Genomic DNA, 22942 nt, shown 5'->3' with positions numbered 1-22942 from the left:
TGATCTCCTTTTGAATGGACTGGTTGGATCTCCTTGCAGTCCAAGGGACTCTCAAGAGTCTTCTCCAACACCACAGTTCAGAAGCATCAATTCTTCGGCGATCAGCTTTCTTCACAGTCCAACTCTCACATCCATACATGACCACGGGAAAAACCATAGCCTTGACTCGACGGACTTTTGTTGGCAAAGTAATGTCTGTTTTTTAATATATTATCAAGGTTGGTCATAACTTTCCTTCCAAGGAGTAAGCGTGTTTTAATTTCATGGCTGCAGTCAGCATCTGCAGTGATTCTGGAGCCCAAAAAAATAAAGTCTGACACTGTTTCCACTGTTTTTCCATCTATATATAATAGATCTGATTTCGGTGTTGACCATCTGGTGATGTCCATGTGTAGAGTCTTCTCTTGTGTTGTTGGAAGAGAGTGTTTGCTATGACCAGTGCGTTCTCTTGACAAAACTCTATTAGCCTTTGCCCTGCTTCATTCCGTGCTCCACGGCCAAATTTGCCTGTTACTCCAGGGGTTTCTTGACTTCCTACTTTTGCATTCCAGTCCCCTAGAATGAAAAGGACATCTTTTTTGGGTGTTAGTTCTAAAAGGTCTTGTAGGTCTTCATAGAACTGTTCAACTTTGGCTTCTTCAGCATTACTCGTTGGGGCATAGGCCTGGATTACTGTAATATTGAATGGTTTGCCTTGGAAACGAACAGAAATCATTCTGTCGTTTTTAAGATTGCATCCAAGTACTGCATTTCGGACTCTTTTGTTGACCATATGGCTACTCCATTTCTTCTAAGGGATTCCTGCCCACAGTAGTAGATATAATGGTCATCTGAGTTAAATTCACCCATTCCAGTCCATTTTAATTCACTGATTCCTAGAATGTCTATGTTCACTCTTGCCATCTCCTGTTTGACCACTTCCAATTTGCCTTGATTCATGGACCTAACATTCCAGGTTCCTATGCAATATTGCTCTTTACAGCACCAAACCTTGTTTCTATCACCAGTCACATCCACAACTGGGTATTGGTTTTGCTTTTGCTCCATCCCTTCATTCCTTCTAGAGTTATTTCTCCACTGATCTCCAGTAGCATACTGGGCACCTACAGACCTGGGGAATTCCTCATTCAGTATCCTATCATTTTGCCCTATAGAAATTGCATCCAAACGAGAGGTACATCTCCCGTGTACCTTGTATTTTTTTCTCCCCATTATCTCTCACTGACTTCTTTTTTTCTTTTACTTATCCATCAAAACTATGCTTTTGCCCATAGGAATGACAACGTGTCTTTAACTTTTAAGTGCAAAACAAAACTAGGACATTTGTATTGGAAATACTTGTTTGATATGAACACTAGATGGCAATATTGTTGCGTTGTAGCTGTAAGATGAGCAGGAAAATCTAGCGTTTTACTTGTTAATATTGTCTTTGATATTTAGAGAGAGCTGTTGGTTAATTTAATATGTTGGTTTGTTTGAAGAAAAAAAAATCCTGAAGATATTTAATGTTACATGAGCACACTCACACTTCTACTCTTTCATTAAAATGTAAATAAAATTGGTCAGGAATTGTGTTCATGAATATTTTCTACTTGAAACCAAATTGCTTTTTATTGGTTATCATATGTCTATATGAGATAGTAAAAATTATTTTTCTATCCATTTTGTCTGCCCGTAACTGTTTTAAGGATTTGTTTTATAGTAATTTGTTATTTTAGGTTATGCTTTTATCTTTTAAAATCTTTTTTTGTCTTTTTTTTACTCTTGAAGAAAAAATGAAAATTTGTTTGGAAGCTTTATTTCACTGTTTTGATATTTCTGTGTCTTCTCTTACTCAACCTTGCCTACTCCCTCCATAATCTTACAGTTAGGTGAAAGCAGTAAAAATATGGTTCTTTAAGATTGTCAGATATATCACTTATTTTAAAATATTAAGCCATACATATCACTTTATCTTTTCGCAGAAGATAGAATTGCTGAACAATTTATTTCTGAGATTATTCATACAGGTTTTTAAAGTGACTTAAAAGGAAAATTATCTTTAAAAACTTAAGGACATTCAGTTACATATATACTTATATCACATTATTACTGTTCTTATTTGATCAGTTATAATTTTGAAAAACTACTTTTGAATGTAGTTCACTGTAATTCTGCAGTTTGGGAGTTTTAAAATAATAATTTATTTCTTTAATTATAAGGAACAGTACACTGTGAATTAATTTCTAGAAATAACTGAAAGATAAGAAAAGGAGCATAATTCTTGTTTAGTTATACATAGTTTACTAAGAAAAATTTTAAGTTAAAATATCCTTATAAATTTATTTTCATTTTAAAGAGTATAAATGAGCATTTTGGAGCCAAGTGTAGTAATGTACAGTATATTTTTTCAAAAATATGCATTTCCATTTCTGTATTCTTTTGAACTCACATGATACTATATATTGGAACAGATTTGGACTTATCAGTTCAGTTCAGTCTCTCAGTCCTGTCTGACTCTTTGTGACCCATAGACTGTAGCACACCTGGCCTCCCTGTCCATCACCAACTCCCAGAGCTTACTCAAACTCATGTCCATAGACTCGGTGATGCAATACAACCATCTCATCCTCTGTCATCCCCTTCTCCTCCTGTCTTCATTCGTTCCCAGCATCAGGGTCTTTTCCAGTGACTCAGTTCTTCGCATCAGGTGGCCAAAGTATTAAGAGTTTTAGCTACAGCATCATTTCTTCCAATGAATATTCAAACTGATCTCTGTTAGGATGGACTGGTTGTATCACCTTGTTGTCCAAGGGACTCTCAAGATTCTCCAACACCACAGTTCAAAAGCATGAATTGTTTGGCACTCAGCTTTCCTTATAGTCCAACTCTCACATCCATACATGGCTACTGGAAAAACCATAGCTTTGACTAGATGGATCTTTGTTGGCAAAGTAATGTCTCTGCTTTTTAATATGCCATCTAGGTTGGTCATAGCTTTTCTTCCAAGGAGCAATCATCTTTTAATTTCAAGGCAGCAGTCAACATATGCAGTGATTTTGGAGCCCCCCAAAATAAAGGCTCTCACTGTTTCCATTGTTTCCCCATCTATTTGCCATGAAGTCATGGGACCAGATGCCAGGATCTTAGTTTTTTGAATGTTGAGTTTTAAGCCAACTTTTTCACTCTCCTCTTTCACTTTCATCAAGAAGCTGTTTAGTTTCTCATTGCTTTCTGCCATAAGGGTGGTGTCATCTGCATATCTGAGGTTGTTGATATTTCTCCTGGCAATCTTGATTCCAGCTTGTGCTTCCTCCAGCCCAGCATTTCTCATGATGTACTCTGCATATAAGTTAAATAAGCAGGGTGACAATATACAGCCTTGACATACTCCTTTTCCTATTTGGAACCAGTCTGTTGTTCCATGTGCAGTTCTAACTGTTGCTTCTTGACCTGCATACAGGTTTCTCAACAGGCAGGTCAGGTGGTCTGGAATTCCCATCTCTTGAAGAATTTTCCTGTTTCTTGTGACCCACACAGTCAAAGGCTTTGGTGTAGTCAATAAAGCAGATGTTTTTCTGGAACTCTCTTGCTTTTTCTATGATCCAACGGATGTTGGCAATTTAATCTCTGGTTCCTGTGCCTTTTCTAAATCCAGCTTAAAAATATGGAAGTTCACAGTTCACATTACTGTTGAAGCCTGCCTTGGAGAATTTTGTGCATTACTTTGTTAGCGTGTGAAATGAGTGCATTTGTGCGGTAAGGAACATTCTTTGGCATTGCTTTTCTTTGGGATTGGAATGAAAACTGACCTTTTCCAGTCCTGTGGCCACTGCTGAGTTTTCCAAATTTGCTGGCATATTGAGTGCAGCACTTTCACAGCACCATCTTTCAGGATTTGAAATAGCTCAACTGGAATTCCATCACCTCCACTAGCTTTGTTGTAGTGATGCTTCCTAAGGCCATTTGACTTCACATTCCAGGTGTGGGTGATCACACCATCGTTGATTATCTGGGTCATGAACATGTTTTTTGTATAGATCTTATGTGTATTCTTGCCACATTTTCTTCATATCTTCTGCTTCTGTTAGGTTCATACCACTTTTTGAGCCCATCTTTGCATGAAATTTTCCCTTGCACCTCTAATTTTCTTGGAGATTGCTAGTCTTTTCCATTCTATTGTTTTCCTTTATTTCTTTGCATTGATCACTCAGGAAGGCTTTCTTATCTCTCCTTGCTATTCTTTGGAACTCTTCATTCGAATGAGTTTATCTTTCCTTTTCTCCTTTGCCTTTTGCATTTTTCTTTTCTCAGCTATTTGTCATACCTCCTCAGACAATCATTTTGTCTTTTTGCATTTCTTTTTCTTGGGGATGGTCTTGATCACTGCCTCCTATACAGTGTCATCTTTGAACTTATGTTTAGTTGTAAATCAGCTCGATTTTTTCCTACAAGTATTGCAGTAATTGTAGTAGCATTTAGTTATTAACCATCTGTATTTTGCTTGTTTATGTTTTGGTTTATTGATATAAGACATATTTAAGCTATTTTGGTAATTTTGAAATGAATTTATCATTAATCAAAAAGCAAAATGATTTAGTTATTTTATGTATGGAGAGTTTTTGAAGCAAGTGCTTCATCTCTAATTTACCATAGCTGTAGGACATTTTTTGATAAAATTATAGGTAAGGTTGCATTTACTTATTCAACCAAAAACCAATTTTTGGCATTTTTCTTCAATTATAGGTAGATGTGTAGAACATTTATATAATTTTTAGTTTCTGTGATGGGATTTTGTCCATACATATTTGATTAAAAATGTTTAGATATAATTTAATTCAAATTTCAAAGTCAATATTTGATCTTTTTCGCTAGTTGGAATTAAAATTTTCTTTCTCTGCTTAAAATTTTATTTAACAGATATTTTTTAAGGGCTTATTTTGTTTCACACTCTGTTTTATATAAAGAGAGTACAGAAGTCAAGCAAATGCAGTACTTGTCCTCAAGGGCCTTTTAATCAGCCTATAGCTTCTTCTGCCATTCATTAGTATTGTGTGCAACTGCCGAATTATATCACAGTTAACAGTGTATATGTATTTTTACTGGGAGGGCATTCATACTGAAGGAACTAATACTTAAATACTTAAAGTGAGTATGTTGCAGGAAGGGGTATTTCTCCAGGCTTTGAAAGGAGGCTCTTGTCCAGCACTCTGAAATGTATTGTCTAAGGAGACACACATGCTGACAAATGACAAAGCAAGAGCTTTATTGGGAAGCGGCACCTAGACAGAGAACAGTAGAGAAAGGGAACCCAGGAGAACTGCTCTGCCACATGCTCACAGTTTCTTGTTTTACGATAAATGAAATTAGTTTCCTGGTTGTCTTTGGCCAATCATTCTGACTCAGGGTCTTTCCTGTTGGTGCACACATTGCTCAGCTAAGATGGATGGCAGCAAGAATTCTGGGAGCATGCATTGCTCAGCCAAGATGATGCCAGCAAGAAGAATTCTGGGAGGTGGTAGGACGCGTGGTATCTTCTTTTGACCTTTCTCGAATTCTTCAGTTGATAGTGACTTATTAGTTGCGTGTTCCTTACCAGGATCTTCTGTCCTAAAGTAACTCAGGCAAATGGTTATATGGCCCCTGCGAGGGTAGGTGGTTTCAGTCAGTGTGTTTCCCCTAACAAATATATTAAAACAGGATTTTTTTTCACTTCAGTAGTCCCTGCTGTTTCATAATATAGATATTTGAATATCTTCTTCCAAGTTAAATAGCAAACCTATTTGTTGAATGTTTCCCTCTGACAGTCCTTGAACTTAGTGTTATGCAGCATGATTGTTTGATACCTATGTCATAACTAAATTTTGCTAATAATTAAATTATGAGAATCTCTGAAAACTTGAAACTCTTTAAATTAGGGACAATAAATACTCTGTTGTGCATTGCATATTAAACTAAGTGGCGTTTCTTCAAGTTACATGGCTGTATTTCAAATACTTTGTGGTTAAAAGTTACGCTCATTATGTTACTTTTTTATATGCAGTATTTCAAGCTATATTTGTAGATTTTTAACCAAAAGTACTTTAATCAAACTCATTTTATAGCCTTATAAAACCTAGTATATTATATAATACTATAGTTGTTTGGCTTATATTTTTTAAAAAGTAGTTATATTTATCATATGCTAGTCATAGAACATCAGAAATCATAGATAATGAAATACTATCCATTGCATATATTGGTTAGATAAGAATTTGAACTTGGTAAACATAAAGTGTAATATCCTACAATTTAGATATTAAGATATTCATATAAAATGATGTAAGAATGATAATTACTTTTATAGAAAGTTAAATTGGTGAACAAAAGGGACAGTTTTACTAAAAACGAATTCCCTGGTTACTGGAGTTTTAGAAAATGTGAAAAGCTGTTCTTTTGTGATTCCTCTGTGTTTCATTTGACTTGTACAAACATTCTAGTGCCTCTGTAATATACAGCTGAAATGCTTGATGCCATTAAGGTTAGTTATGTAAATCATAGGAAATATCCTGAATGCTAGCATTTTCTAATAATCTTACTATTTTTTTTCTTAGCCACAACTGACATTGTGAGGCATTCCATTCCAAAGATAGTGGAGGAGGCTTACTTAATGCCTACTTTGCCGAAGATGAATAGGTCAGCAGGGGTGCGGTTTTGGCGGAGGCAGGCTCTTCTCTAGCAGTGAAGAGCCTTACTATCTTGAAGCTCTTTCTCCACTGGGGCAGTAAATTAGATTCTGAAGTCTCCTGATACTCTTGGTGTAGATATGTTACCATTCTGCCTGTCAGACTGCTCTGCTGTAAGTGCTGATTTCAGGAGACTTTTTAAAAATGGTTTTGGGATGCTTCATATTTGGAAAGAAATGAACTGTGGTTGGTTTTCACTAGCTGTTATATTGTTGTAAGGAATCCTGATATTACCACGTATTTGTAGTATTACCAAGGATAATAAAAAGCACAGGAATATTTTACTATGTTGCCCAGGGATAAAATCTTTCTCATTTTCATTTATAAAAGGATGGTGTTTACACCTGCTTTTCTCCTGCCTTCCCCAAATCTGGTGTTGAATTTCTTCAGTGTAGCCAGTTTGCCTTTTGAGAATATATCAGCCCAGCAGTAGGCATTTTTACTGAACTCCAGAAAAATGGAACCATTGCTTAAGGGTGACATGTAAAATACTGCCTAAGGGGTAGAAAAATTGTATAAATTATGCTTTCAACTGTTAAAGAGAGTACTGTCTTGGAACCTTATTCTTTGTAGGCAGTATAATTACCTTTCTAATAAATATACCAAATGTATACCCTTTATTTGCACTTTTTAGGGGGAAATATATTTAACACCAATGAAGTTTATATGGCTTTGCAATTTTTTTGCTGAAAACAGATAAAATTTTATATGGATATGGGCTTATACATATCTATTCAAGTAAACCTCTTAATATAGAGACTGTATAGGTAAGTGCATACCTTAGATAGAGCTTTATGACTAGATTATTTTAATGAGGACAGGAGTTTTAGCAAGAATAATTTAGGAGTTAAATGATTCGGAAAAATCTACATTATGGAAATGTGTGCTACATTTTAAAATGCTCTGTAAAAAGTTGATTAAAAGAAATATTGATGCTTAAGGGGGTTTCCAATGAAAAATTGTCTTGATTCCCTGTCAGCTCACAACTGACCAGAATCCTTTGGAGGATATTGGCCTCATCTACTACCTATTAGTAGATATTTTTCATGAGCTTGTGCTGCACCAAGTCCTTATGAGAAACTAGGGTCTTTAGTCTCAAGTCACTTCTAGAACCTAAGGTGCTCCCTCACTTTGTCCACTCTAAATAGTGGTGGAGAGTTGAATTTCCAAAATTAGGAATAAGAAAGGAAACTACTTTTACCTAGGGCTGTCTAATTTATTCCCTTTGCTTCAAATGCTACGTGTATGCTAACTTTTAGGTTCTGAATTTCTAGTCCTTTTCCTCTAGCTCTGGACCCAGATTGCCAACAGTATAGTCATACCTGAATGTGCCACATTTATCAACACTGATACATCCAAAACCAAATTATTCCCTAAATAATGTCCTAACTGGTCTTCCTGACACTGACATCTTCCAATTTGTTTTGCATGCAATCATCAGAAAAAAATCTTTGAAAAATAAATATGCTTTTATGTTTATGGTTTTTTAGTGAGTTGCATTATCTGTGGAACCAAGACTACATTCCGTAACATTTCTTGTGAGGCCCTTCACAGACTGGCAGTATTTTCAGCCACTGTCTTTATTCATCTTGTACACCATTCACTGTAAGCTCTTTCTTTGAAAGCACATTCATTTTTCCTGTTGTGTTGTTACATGTGCTGTCTTCCAGCACTGTTGAGCTCTGTTTGATGCTTATGGTCCACACCCCCCACAATGCCATTTCTTAATGAATTCACATTTTGCCTTCTTTCCTATTTATTAGTCATTACCTTTTCTAAAGTCAGGTAATTGGATTTATACATATCATTAGCATAGCACTCATAGTGTGTTATTGCCATTGTATTATTATCTCCGCTAATACCTTAAATTCTTTGTGGGCATAAACTTTGTCTTTATTTTTCTGTCTTTTGCACAGTGCCTTAAACATGGGATTCATTCTTTGAAAGAATGGCTTCCCATTCTTATAAGCATGAAGTTAAGGCCTTCCTGGATACTAAAGATTTGCAGTCATTTATGTACTAAAAAGTTCCAGAGATTAGAGACGCTATCTTTAGTTTCTCTAAGTATAAACGTTCATGGCACTTTTTATTTGAGTGTTTTTGAAGAGTAACAATCCACTCCCTGCCTAAAAAAAAAAAAAAAAAATGACAAATTCCAAGTGATTTTAAGTTGAATTAGCTTTGAAAATATTTCCCTCCCTTCCATTGTAGCACTCAACCACCTGTACTTTTTATTTGTAAAAAGTGTCAGTTGAACTCTTGATATATGCCATATGTTCATGAATTATCACATTCAGTCATTCAGTCAGTCAGTTCAGTCGCTCAGTCGTGTCCGACTCTCCACGACCCCATGAATCACAGCACGCCAGGCCTCCCTGTCCATCACCAACTCCCGGAGTACACTCAAACTCATGTCCACAGAGTCAGTGATGCCATCCAGCCATCTCATTCTCTGTCGTCCCCTTCTCCTCCCGCCCCCAACCTTTCCCAGCATCAGAGTCTTTTCCAGTGAGTCAACTCGTCGCATGAGGTATCACATTACTTCAAATCAAATATGTTTCTTTTTGGGTTGTATAGACCTCATACGCTGATATATATTACGTTTTTTATTTAATTTAATGTTTCAGATTGTAAAGCTCCTCCAAAACAAGCAGGATAGGATGTTTCACAAATCAATTAACATATATACCAAGCTATGAAAGTATAAAAATAATGAACATGTTAAAATTTAATTACAGTTGTAAATTGATTTCCTTTTTTTGGCAGAAAGAACATAGTTTATTAGCCCAGGAACAGGTTCACACTGTTTTAACATCAAGCACTTCCAGCTGAAGCTTGTTAGTGACTGCCTCTCAGATTAAGGGGAAAAAACCCTCCCTGTGGTACATGAACTCCTATTGTTAAGACATAAATAATCAGCTCATCTCCTACATGGATGAGAATAAAGAACATAATAGTACACAGAGCAAAGGTTAACTTAGCAAATATTGTATAACCCCATTAAAGATATAAATTCTAAAACATCTTATGTTTAAGGAGATTTTTATTTTTCTTTATGAATGCCTCAGTCATGACATAGTTGCTAGTTGGAGGGAGGAAAAATAACTTTGGCTTTTGAATTAGGTAGACGCATTATTTTAAGCTAAAGTAAAATAAAATCCTTTAATTAGTGTCAGTATGCTATATATATGTATGTATATAGGTATATGTATATAAAGGCTAAGGAAATACTATGTTTTTGATAGCAAGAATATTTATTTTCAGATATTTAGTTTTATTTTTAAGCCAACGACTAAAAACCAGAATTTACATTTTAAGGAAAAACACCAGTGAAAATATGCCTTAAACTTAGAGGTAAAGAGACTGACTTTTTGTACAGCTTTCTTTTTAAAATTTATTCTGTATTTTCTAGTACAAAATCTAAATCCTCACTTGGAAAAATATGCATTTTCTAGGCTCATTTTTATTCAATTGAATTTCACTCATTTAAATTTGAGCTTGATACAGTAGACAACAAAAACAGCTGTGGAGAACAGTGTATACCCCCCTAAAATCTGAAGATTATTGGCAAAGGAATATGTCTTCATAGGGAATAGAAGCCAAGAAGGGGAGTAATAATTTCCCCACAGAAATTTAAATTTACTCAAACAGTTATTACAATATTTCTTGAAAATGATTCCCAAGTGTTTTAGGAAAGACCAGTAAAAATTCTTGATGTTTATCCTAACTTTTATTCAGCTATTACATATTTTGTATGATTTATAGTCATTTTTTTTAATAAGTTATCTTTAATCCACAAATGTACAGGAAATTTTTTATAGGAAATTTTGCCTTGGGATACCATTTTCAGTGTTGTCTAATAATTTCAGATTTTCAAAAATTGTGCTTTTTTCCTCCACCCTAATTTATCTTTTAAAAATTAGGCCTTAAAATCAATAATTTTATGTGTAATATAATATTTAGTTTTCATTTATGAAAGGTTTGCACATCATTTGTTGTTATTTAGTCACTTAGTTGGGCCTAACTCTTCTGCGAACCCATGAAGTGCAGCCTTTCAGGCTCCTCTGTCCATGGGATTCTTCTGGCTAGAATACTGGAGTGAGTTGCCTTTCCCTTCTCCAGGGGATCTTCCAGACCCAGGGATCGAACCCGCATCTCCTGCTTGGCAGGCAGGCAGATTCTTTACTACAGAGCCACCTAGGAAGCCCATTACACATCATTAGGTTAATAAATTACACATTAATAATACTTTGACATCAGACCTCTCATATTTGATAATTTGTTCACAGGATTGTTGACTGTTGGTTCTTAAGCCTATTACCTATATCCCTGGGGCAGGATTTTTGCCTGTATTGAGATGCTTCTTTATCTTTTTTGTTACAATTTCATTTGCTATTTTCCCTCTATTTTATCTGCAGTGCTGCTGAGTTTCTATCCTTCAACAGACTCAAGGTATCCCCTTTCACTGTGGAGTGCTTTCAGAGTTGTCATTCTACTCACTTTTCCTTATTGTTGCCTTCTGTAAAGCTTTCCTTAGTCTTATTACAATGATGTGTTCCCTATATTCTGCCTCTCCCTTTGGGATAGTGTAAGGACTATAAGCTTTGAAAATTCAGATTGTATTCAACTCCAGTGTAGTTTTTACTGCTATTAGCTCAGTGACCTTGAATATTTATTAACCTCTCTGAAGTTGTTTCCTGTTCTGGAAATAAGCTTTATTTATAGTACCTAACTCATGGCTGGGCTCTTGTGAGGACTAAAGGAATTAAAGTGCCTAGTACACTGCCTGTTATGTGTAGTCTGTAGATGCAGATCTGTCGATATCTATATCTAGTCTGTAGAGCCTGAACTTAATAGCAAGTTCCAGTCCCTCTACCATTAATTACCTAATGGTCACTAATATTAAGTAGTTTCCCATACCTATTTCTCTTCTCTCAAGTTTTGTCCATATCCTCTGCCAGATCCTGAGAAGAGTGAATGCTAATTACATAATGTGTAATTTGAAGAGCAACAAAGGTCCGTCTATGGTTTTTCCAGTGGTCATGTATGGATGTGAGAGTTGGACTGTGAAGAAAGCTGAGCACCGAAGAATTGACGCTTTTGAACTGTTGTGCTGGAGAAGACTCTTGAGAGTCCCTTGGACTACAAGAAGATCCAACCAGTCCATTCTAAAGGAGATCAGTCCTGGGTGTTCATTGGAAGGACTGATGCTAAAGTTGAAACTCCAGTACTTTGGCCACCTCATGCGACAAGTTGACTCACTAGAAAAGACTCTGATGCTGGGAAGGATTGGGGGCGGGAGGAGAAGGGGAACAGAGAATGAGATGGCTGGATGGCATCACCAACTCGATGGACATGAGTTTGAGTGAACTCCGGGAGTTGGTGATGGACAGGGAGGCCTGGCGTGCTGTGATTCATGGGGTTGCAGAGAGTCGTTCACGACTGAGCAACTGCACTGAACTGAGAAGATAAAAGCACTGAACTGGGGTCTTTACTACAGTCATAGTCTTGACAGACTACCTTCTAATATTCATAAATACCCCAAGTGAGGCACTATTTTGGCTTAACACTTTTAATACGTTAATTATTCTTAGGATTACATACTTAATTTAAAATTTGTTGTTGTAACTCTAAAATATTTTGTCATAGACCTCTTGCATGATATATATGTTATATTCTTTTTCATTAGGATTTTGCATTTGTAATTTGAAACATGTCCAGCATATTAATTTGTTTGGGGTGACTGAGTAGGGGCTGATAATTCCAGTCATCCTTTTATGATGTCTTTTTTCACATTTGTGAAATAAGGCACTGATCTCCCGAGATTTCCAGTCCTGATGGGCTGGCTCTCATTTTATTTCATAATAGCTTTTACATTGAAGCACGTTAGTATTTATTGTTTAAAGTGTATTTGTTTTCTGTAGACCCCAAACAAAAGCAAAATTTTCACATTTAAAACAATAGAAATAAAAAGTAGAATTTGGGAAAATTTAGAACACTGAGGGTGGGATTTAACATAATAGCAGTTTTGCTATAAATCCTCCTGTGCTTTAGAGTAAGTGATAAGTTGTATTAGCCACAGGTTTGGAGCAACTTTGTGATGTCTTTATGGGCTCACAGCATGAAACCAACAGCTACAAATTCTTGTGGCTGAACCACAAGTCACAACTAATTATCAAACTTAAAATAGGAAAATCTGTAATCTATAAACTTAAAAACCCATATAAACTCACCCCAGTGGCATATTGATACTGAAATAATTAATATTTTTAAACTTGCCCACTTTGAGCAGTATTTTATCAAGTAGTTTTTTTAAATCCCTGTAAATAAAGGTCAAAATGTTTTTATTTCTATGAGTAGATTTAAGTATCTGCTTCATAAGTACTTAAGTTATTTTGAGACAAAATGCCTTCTAGCAGTTTATAAGTTCTCAGAACCCTCTATATTTTGTGTATTTTTTCAGTGTAGTTAATTTTTAAATAAAAATATTTTTGAGTTGCTATGGATTTATGTTCAGTTGTAAGAAAAAATAAGGGCTCTTTCTTGCTGTATGCCCTTTACTCAGTTTCAAAACCAGTAAATTGATATTGATGTGATCTGCTGCTGCTGCTAAGTCACTTCAGTCGTGTCCGACTCTGTGTGACCCCATAGACGGAAGCCCACCAGGCTCCCCCGTCCCTGGGATTCTCCAGGCAAGAACACTGGAGTGGGTTGCCATTTCCTTCTCCAATGTGTGAAAGTGAAAAGTGAAAGTGGAGTCGCTCAGTCGTGTCCGACCCTTAGCGACCCCACGGACTGCAGCCTACCAGGCTCCTCCATCCATGGGATTTTCTAGGCAATAGTACGGGAGTGGCTTGCCATTGCCTTCTCCGATTGATGTGATCTACTGATGTTAATTAAATTTTCCACTTTTGCATTTATTCATTTTTGTGTATGTCTGTGCATATTGGTTATTTGAAATTTTATTGTATGTGTAGGTTTGTGTATCTCCATCCATAGACAATGGATGGGCTTCCCTGGTGGCTCAGAGGTTAACGCGTCTGCCTCCAATGCGGGAGACCCGGGTTCGATCCCTGGGTCGGGAAGATCCCCTGGAGAAGGAAATGGTAACCCACTCCAGTATTCTTGCCTGGAGAATCCCATGGATGGAGAAGCCTGGTAGGCTACAGTCCACGGGGTCTCAAAGAGTCGGACACGACTGAGCGACAGAACAGAACAGAATCCATAGACAATATACCAGTTCTGTAATCACAAGGATCCCTCCTTTGATAACCATACTCACCTTTCTCTTGCCTTTTCCCCCAGTCCCTGGCAACCACTAATCTCCACCTTTTAAAATTTTGTCGTTTCAAAAATTTGTATAAACAAATTCATACAGTATTTAACATTTGAGATTGGCTTTTTGTCATTCAGCATAAATTCCTTTGAGAGTCATCCAAATTGTTGCATGTACCAATAGTTCATTCTTTTTTTGCTGCTGAGTTGTATTCCATGATATGAAACATAGTTTGTTTAACTCTTCACCCATTGAAGGCTGTCTGGGTTCTTTCCAGTTTTTGGCTGTCACAAGTAAAACTACTGTGAATGCTCATGCACAGGTTTTTGTGTGAGCATGCACAAAAGATGCAACTATTGTTAATATGGTAATTACATGTTTAATTTCATAAGTGGTATCAGTGTTTTACTACCTCAAAGGAAATATGATAACCTTACTTCTTTCTAAGTTCTTTTAACTTCCTACTTTTTAAATATCATTGTTTTGAGGATCAGATGATAATCAGTTTTTAATCAAATATGAGTTAGAAAACTCATGAGATAGTCTGCTTTATCCATATTTCTGCCTTTCTGTTGTTCTTTATTCCTTTTTCATGCTCAACGTTCCTTCTTTTATTATTTCCTTTTTGTTTAAAGAACTCCATTAAACCATGTTTCAAAGACGGGTCTGCTACTGACCAATTCTTTAGTTTTATCTCATTTGAGAATGTCTTCATTTCCATTTTATTCATGAGGGATAGTTTTGCCAAATATAGAACTTAGAGGTACCATTTCTTTTGGCCAGGACTCCTGTTTCGCCCAGGAGAGAAATAAGCCTACCTGAGTAGCTTTCTGTTCTGGATTAGGGATCAGGCGATGCTGAGCCTACATCACCTTGTGCACTTGCTGCAGCCATAAGACTTCCTGTCTCTCCATTATTCCTCCAGTCCTGGAAGCAGTCTGCCTTCCTCTTTCTACCTTTCAGAGTCCTTTGGTAAGGTTATTTCCAGGGTTTATAGTCTGGAAAGAACTGTAAATGTGAATCTAAGCCATGTTATCTGGACCAGAAGTCATCCTGTATTTTTTTTAAATGTGTTTTCTTCTGTTGGTATTTGTTTATGAAACATGTTCTAGGTTTATTTAAAGCTCAGTTGGATGAGAAGTTTTCTGTAAATTATACAGTGCTAAAAAGGATTTCAAAATATTAAAATATATCTTGCCATTATTTAGAGAGCTTTGCCCCAACAAAGATTAAATCCTTCTAAGATCAATTTTATTGGCTACAGAATACTCCTATTTATTCTTATTTGTTGCAGCTAAAACACTTCCTTCATTTGGGGCCTTAACAACAGTAATGACTTGTGTGTCTGTTTTCTTTGTTGCTAAGTCCTTGGCTGCTGCAGCAGATGGGAAAGACTGATTCCACTTCTATCTTATGATTGCACATGCTCACATACAAAACGGAGTCTGGTCCTGAGTACCCTTACTAGTCTACAGGCTTTTGCCATATTCTTATTGATCATATCAAATTATTTAGACATTAGTGCCAGCCTGCAGACAGAGGACGTCATCATTTTGTCATGAGCACTTAATGTTGGGCAAGGAAGTAAATCAATATTTTCCATATTGCTGTTCATCTTTGAATGCACAGTACCTAGACCAAGTCCTCAAGAGTTTCAGGGATATGTAGTGGGAAATAAAATTAAGGATTCAATAATGGAGAGAAAGGTGGTATTCTTGTACTTATACACATATAGAAATAATTTTCCAAAAGTTCCATATATTTCCCCAGAATTTTTCATCTAGGCATAAATTAATATGTTTGAGATTCAAGATGTTTACCCCGTGTTGTTGTTTCGTTGCTCAGTCTTGTCCGACTCTTTGTGACCCCGTGGACTGCAGCACACCAGGCTTCCCTGTCCTTCACCGTCTCCCAGAGCTTGCTCAAACTCATGTCCATTGAGTCAGTGAGCCATCCAACCATCTCATCCTCTGTTGTCCCCTTCTCCCTCTGCCTTCACTCTTTCCCAGCATCAGGGTATTTTCTAATGAGTTGGCTTTTTGCATCAGGTGGCCAAAGTATTGGAGCTTCAGTTTCAGCATCAGTCTTTAATCTTTCTACTTAATTTTTTGTTTACTCTAGCATCATTTTCATAAAACTACTTTTAAGTTGTTGGTATTTGTACATTTCTTTATGCAGTGTTCTCCTAAATTATGTATTTGTGTGTTGTTTCTGTTCATATGGTAACTCAAGGAATTAAAAGACTCTGAAATTAGGTTTTTTTAATGTGAGAAATCACATTATAATTTGTTTCATTTTAGTTTAGATTTTTGTGTGTATTAGCATCTCCTAAATCAGGCCCCATCCATCTTCCCCTGCCAAATTGAGCAATCATCTTACTAATATTTTGGAAATGCCTTTTGACTGCTACATCTTAAAGTGGTACTGTATCCTTTGTACAATTTATGTAATTAATGAATCCATGGAATCTTGGTAGAACTGATTCAAGGGACTATCTGTTTCCATGTAATTGCCTTTGATAATTAACCATCCGTCTAGTCAGAGCTATGGTTTTTCCAGTGGTCATGTATGGATGTGAGAGTTGGACTGGGAAGAAAGCTGATCACCAAAGAATTGATGCTTTTGAACTGTGGTGCTGGAGAAGACTCTTGAGAGTCCCTTGGACTACAAGGAGATCCAACCAGTCCATTCTAAAGGAGATCAATCCTAGGTGTTCATTGGAAGGACTGATACTAAAGCTGAAACTCCAGTACTTTGGCCACCTCATGCGACGAGTTGACTCACTGGAAAAGACTGATGCTGGGAGGGATTGGGGGCGGGAGGAGACGGGGATGACAGAGAATGAGATGGCTGGATGGCATCACCGACTCGATGGACATGAGTTTGAGTGAACTCCAGGAGTTGGTGATGGACAGGGAGGCCTGGCATGCTGTGATTCATGGGGTTGCAAAGAGTCGGACACGACTGAGCGACTGAACTGAACTGAATACAGTAAAAGTAATGAAACAGTGAGATGCCTGAAAATATTATTGAAATTCTAACAACTAAAGACAGATTTTGTGTTTATAAAAAAATGGAAGAGTAAATTTAGCCTATAATTTGGATTAGAGTTGAATTAAATATGTGAGAATATTTGAATCACAAGAAAGTAGAAGTTATAAGAAATAATATAAGGACATGCCAGTGGGAGAGTAAAATGTGAGTAATGTTTTCTATATTAAAGCAAAAAGAAGTACTGAAGAAGCCTATTTTAATAATAAAGGGAAATTAATATTTCAAATGTTAAAGGGTTTAAAAGACATTTTAAAAGGGATTCAAATATCTATTACTAACCTACTTTAGCAAATGAATCCCTTGTAAAAAAAAATAGAAAGGAATGAAGTTAATGAATATATTTTGCCATAGGAGATAATATTAACTCTTCTGTATAGCCTCCCATTTATTACAATTTGAGACCTACTTTCTCATTATTATTCCTATTCCTACCTGTTTCTAAACTGGAAAGGATAATGAGTTTGTCTTAACTTTCAACAGTACTCACTTTCCCTTAAAGATCCCATTATTCCTTGACTGCTCGTCCTATTTTGTGTCTCATCCCTTCATAGTAAGGGTCTCACGCCACTCATCTTGTGAGAGATGGGAGCTTTGTGACTGCATTTTGTCATTACTAAGTGAGCCCTTCTTTAAATCTCTTTTTAATTCTCTTTTGTTTGTGTTAATAAACCTCCGTTGTTTTAGTTTGCTTCATGTATCTCATTCTGTCCTTTAATTGTTAACCTTCCCATATTCTTCCATTTTGTTGTATTTCTCCTAAAGAGTATATAGTTGGATTTATTTTTCAGTCACTTAATCTTTGACTTTTATTTGCAACATTTAGTTAACTTTTAATATAATTTCTAATGTAATTAGAATTACCTACCTTTTGTTTCTGTTCCTTAGTTTTAGATTTTTATAATTCAGGTTTCCTTCTATCCTCTTAGTTGTTGCAATAAATATTATAACATTTATACTTATCAAAGTCAAAATTTAGTGATTTACCATCATATTTACCAGTTTCTTCATTCCGTCTTGAATTTCAGACCTTCCAACTTGTATTCCTTTATTTTCACCTGGAGGTATATTTTAGGAATTTCTTTAAGTGAGTAGGAATATTTTGATAGCACACCGTTGTTTTTAGTTTGGAAATGTGCCTTTATCACTTCTTGGCCTTTTGGCTAAGATCAAGTGGAAATGTGCTTTTTATTTCATCTCCAGTTTTAAGAGATTGGTTTTTTGGGGGGCATACATTTCTGAGTTAACAATTACTTTCTTCAGTATGTTAAAAATATAGTTCCACTGTTTTATGTGTTTCATCATTGTTCTTAAAACAGTTGTCAGTTCAGTTGCTAGTCCTGTAAAGATAATTTGTTTTTCCTTTTCTAGCTACTTCTACGGAGAAGGCAATAGCAAGCCACTCCAGTACTATTGCCTAGAAAATCCCATGGATGGAGGAGCCTGGTAGGCTGCAGTCCGTGGGGTCGCTAAGGGTCGGACACGACTGAGTGACTTCACTTTCACTTTCCACTTTCACACATTGGAGAAGGAAATGGCAACCCACTCCAGTGTTCTTGCCTGGAGAATCCCAGGGACGGGGGAGCCTGGTGGGCTTCCGTCTATGGGGTCACACAGAGTCGGACACGACTGAAGTGACTTAGCAGCAGCAGCTACTTCTAAGAGCTTTTTATTTTTGATATTCTGTACTTTCACTGTGGCATGTCTAGGTATTGATTTCTTTTTATTTCCCCTGTTGGATTTATTTAGCTCTTCAGTTCTATAATATAGTGTTCTTCATCTTTTTGAATGAATTTTCATCCATTATCTTTTCAGATATTACTTCTGCCCCTTTTTTCTCTTTTTCTTCCAGAAATTTGATTAGAAATATGTTAGATTTTCTCATTTTGTCTTTTCTGGTTTTTTTTAGCCTCTTTAGTTTGCATTCTGTATCATTTTTTCACAACTACCAATATATTCCTTAATTTTCCCTACATCTGGGTCTGATAGGCCATATAATTTTTAATTATATTTTTCATGCAGTTTTTTTGTCAATTCTTTTTTTTATCCACTTCATTTCCTGGTGAAACTCACACATTGAGCTTTTTTTCCAAAGGGGTTAATATATGTGGCCCATTACTTTTCTTGATCTGTTCAGAAGTTTTTTTAGTTGAAATATAGCTGATTCATAATGTTGTGTTAGTTTCAGGTATACAACATGGCAATTTTATATTTTTTTAGATTGTTCTCCATTTAAAGTTATTACAAAAAAATTGGCTATATTTCTTATGCTGTGCAATAATCCTTGTAGTTTATTTATTTTATTCCTAGTAGGTTTTACATTTTCATTCCCTCCTCTTGTCTCACCCCACCTTCTCTCTCTCTACTCATAATTAGTAGTTTGTTATGAATATTTATAAAATCTCATACAGATATATTTTTTAAATATTTATTTATTTTTGTCTGCACTGGGTCTTTGTTGCTGCCAGGGAGCTTTCCGTAGTTGTGGCAAGTGGGGCTCCTCTCTAGTTGCGGTGCGTGGACTTCTCATTGTGGTGGCTTCTCTTGTTGAAAAGCCTGGGCTCTAGGGCACACAGGCTGTAGTAGTTGCTGTGCATGGGCTCAGTAGTTGCAGCTTACAGGCTTGGCGGCAATGTGGCATGTGGGATCTTCCTGGACCAGAGATTGAACTGGTGTCCCCTTCATTGCAAAGTGGATTCTTAGATGTTTTTAACCTGAAGTAGTTTTATCTTTTATTTTCTAAATAAGTTAAGCATGGCATATAATTCAGAAAGCTATAGGAAATATATGAAACAGTTTTCAAATAAAATACAGTTTTAAGTAAACTAATGGGTTATTAGAAAAGAAACCTGTTTGTTAAATTTGAGATTGAAAAGTGCTAATAGATAGTAATAATATAAATAGTAGCTCATATTGAATACTGTGTTTCAGGCACTGTGTTGCCCTATAGATGACCTCATTTAATGGGCACATGGGGTCGCAAAGAATCGGACACGACTGAGCGACTGAACTGAATGGGCACAATACTACTTCATACATTTTTAACAACCAACTTAATTTTTTTGTTTCATTTAACTCTTAAACTAGGTAAATGTGAGCTCTTTATAAAAACGTTGAGTAACAACATTTTTTTATCTGTTCATCAACTTTACTCATATGTACCTTTTAAATACTACTAAGAAAATCATAATAGAATGACAACTGGATAACTGTACCTCCACAATGAGCAAACACTTACAGTACATACCAGGTTTCCGATTTAATGGTCAGGGAGCCCTTAGTCCTGTTGTTGGAGACATTCTGACGTTTCTGTTCCCTTGAACACTCCCTTTTTCACAGATCATCCTCATTCTCTTAACACATTCTTTATTCGGATAAGATTATATTACAATTTATTAGAAGTTAGCTCTCTCAGCTATGATCACATTTTAGTCATTCTTTTCATAAGTTTTAGAATTGTAGTTAGGAGACCTAAATCCTAATCAGATAAGTTTCTGCCATTATATAGTCATTATCACTTTGGATAAGTCACTGAACATTTTGATTTCTACATTGTTAAATTATCTGAATCTAGCAATTTTTCAGTGCAGAGTTTGACAAACTTTTTCCAGTAAGAGGCCTACATAGTAAATATTTTAGGCTTTGCAGTCCAAGAGACAAAAATGGAAGATACTATTATAAGTACTTGTATAGAAGTAAGAGAGAAAACTCTTGTCTCACTCCACCTTGCTGGCCTGTCATTGGTGATCTCATTTGTGGGCATGGTTTATACTCATTTGCCATCAGCTCAAGACATTATTGGAACAAAGAGGGAAGGGAATTGGCCGGCAGAATAGGAAGAGTGACCACTTGTGGTTAGTTTCATTATTTGTCACAGTGGCTTTCATGTCCCTGTGTACTCTTCTTTCCCTCTGGAGAATCCAGCTTTCTTATCAAATTTCAAAGAATTGCTAGTATACAGACTGCCTTCTGTGATATTCCCCTCTTAAAAGTCAAAAATGCTAGAGAAACTTCATGAGTTGGAAATTAAAGAATTCTAAAATAACTTGGGGCCAAAAGAAAAAAATCAAAGTGAAATCTGGAGTATAAAACTATTTCTAGGATAGTAGAGTAAACCAGTAGAATGAAAAAATAGTATAATTCAGTTCAGTAAAAGGCAAGAAAGGAATGAGAAAGACACATAGAAAAAATAGAAAAGTTGACACAGTGGTAGAAATAAAATTTTAGAATATCATTGCAGTGAAAGGAAATAAAGTATATATTCCACCCAAAAGGTAAAGGTTGTTAGACTGGCCTATAAAAAAATCCCTCTGCATATTGTTTATATGAGAACTGTCTAAAGTTAAGAAAATATAAAACTTGTAAGTTTTAATTGAAAAAATGCTTTGTATTTGCTAAATATAGTCTTTATATAAAATACTGTGGTATCTACCCACCTGTTGGTTTTTAAAAATTGTTAATATTGACAGCTGACTGAACACTGCATAACAGTTCCCCCTTTTAAATTGTAATAGTAGAGTCTGTGTAGTATAATAGAGTGAGCATGAACTCTAGGTTTGAATTCTTACTAAGCCACCTGTCAGTTCTGGGGTCTGAGGAAAGTTATTTAACATCTCTCAGAATCACTTATAAAATGAGTGTAATAGCATCCACCTTGGAGGGTCATGAGGCATAAATGAGATGCTGTGTATAGAGTACTTGGTACCAAGCAAATCACTACTGCTGTTATTGTTTTTATCATTCAGGATGTTTACTGCATCTCAAGGTATTGATTACAGATTAGTGAACATTTTTTTTTATTATTCCTAAGGCATATAATTAAGTATTAAAGATACTGTCACCAGCAGTTACAGATCACCAAGTCTCCTGATCTTCCTTCTTGCCATTGCTGGCTTCTTTTTCTGTTGGCCTTCAGAAGATGAGGGGGAAAAAAAATTGGGAAAAGAAAATGGGCTACTCAAAGAATTCCAGCTCTTGGGTCAGCTTTGTTTCTTGGATTTCAGAGCACTTAATACTTCTGTCAGTGTTATACATGTGAAATTATTTTGGATTTTGATTTTTGACTTGTCAAAATACACTTTTGCCATTGTTGATCTCCCTTCTGTTTTCCTGACTGCCTATTTGAGGATCAGTTTAAAAGCAAGACTAAGTCTAGATCTGAAGGATGTATTTCTCATCTAACCAGCTACTCAACTCTGAAAAAGGCCCACTTTCACATTTTAACTGCTCGATTCTCAAGGGAGTGCAGATTTGATATTCTGAGGTATTTGGATAGAAAGTTCATAAAATTTTTATGGAGAGAAGGAATGTCCTTTGTTTATGGTTTTTAAAGGTTAGCAGTCATATGTGTGTTGTTAGTTGAAATAAATTTATCTCTAGTGGAGTCCTTAAAGGTTGATCATTAGTTTGATTAACTAGGACGTTAAGCATATGTACAAATTTGTGTATACAAATTTCAAAGTAGTCATATTCTTTTCAGATGCTCTTGTGAATTCTGTTATATATTGTTATCAAAGTAACTATAAAATGTTTAAGAAACAAGGACATCATGCAATCTGGTTAAACCATTTTCTCATAAAAATACTTTTCTTATTTTTAGATTACCTCTTTAGTGACCCTGCAGCTGTTAACCCTGGTTGGCCATGATGATCAGCTTGACGAACCAAAATACAAATGCACAGTGTCTCTGGACTTCATCAGAGCTATTGCTCGGTGAGCATAGAATAATCGTTAATGTAAAATGTCTTGAATTATGTAAATTATATACTAAATATAAAAATTAATCTTCTTCCTAATGTAATGTCATTAGTCATTTAAGCAAGAGAAGATCATTTAAGTGCCAAGAATGACTATTTCACTGTAGAACAAACCCTCTCATCAGATTTACAAATGACAAAATTCAGAGAATTAA

The 22942-nt window shown here is 35.9% G+C and overlaps 1 protein-coding gene across 2 annotated transcripts in view; it reads left to right on the top strand.

Moving 5' to 3' along the window:
• ORC5 (origin recognition complex subunit 5) overlaps positions 1-22942 on the top strand; it is an 82330-nt gene that overhangs the window by 46243 nt on the left and 13145 nt on the right. For both annotated transcript variants that reach the window (XM_088834188.1, XM_055420725.2), the window contains one exon: positions 22631-22743. In XM_088834188.1, the coding sequence (XP_088690314.1) occupies positions 22631-22743 (113 nt within the window). The remainder of the gene's footprint in view (positions 1-22630; positions 22744-22942) is intronic.

This window comes from Moschus berezovskii, chromosome 3 (assembly GCF_049115385.1).
Source record: "Moschus berezovskii isolate FMDL1 chromosome 3, NW_MosBer_1.0, whole genome shotgun sequence".
NCBI classification, from domain to species: Eukaryota; Metazoa; Chordata; class Mammalia; order Artiodactyla; family Moschidae; genus Moschus; species Moschus berezovskii.
This window is presented reverse-complemented; position numbering and strand designations above follow the sequence as displayed.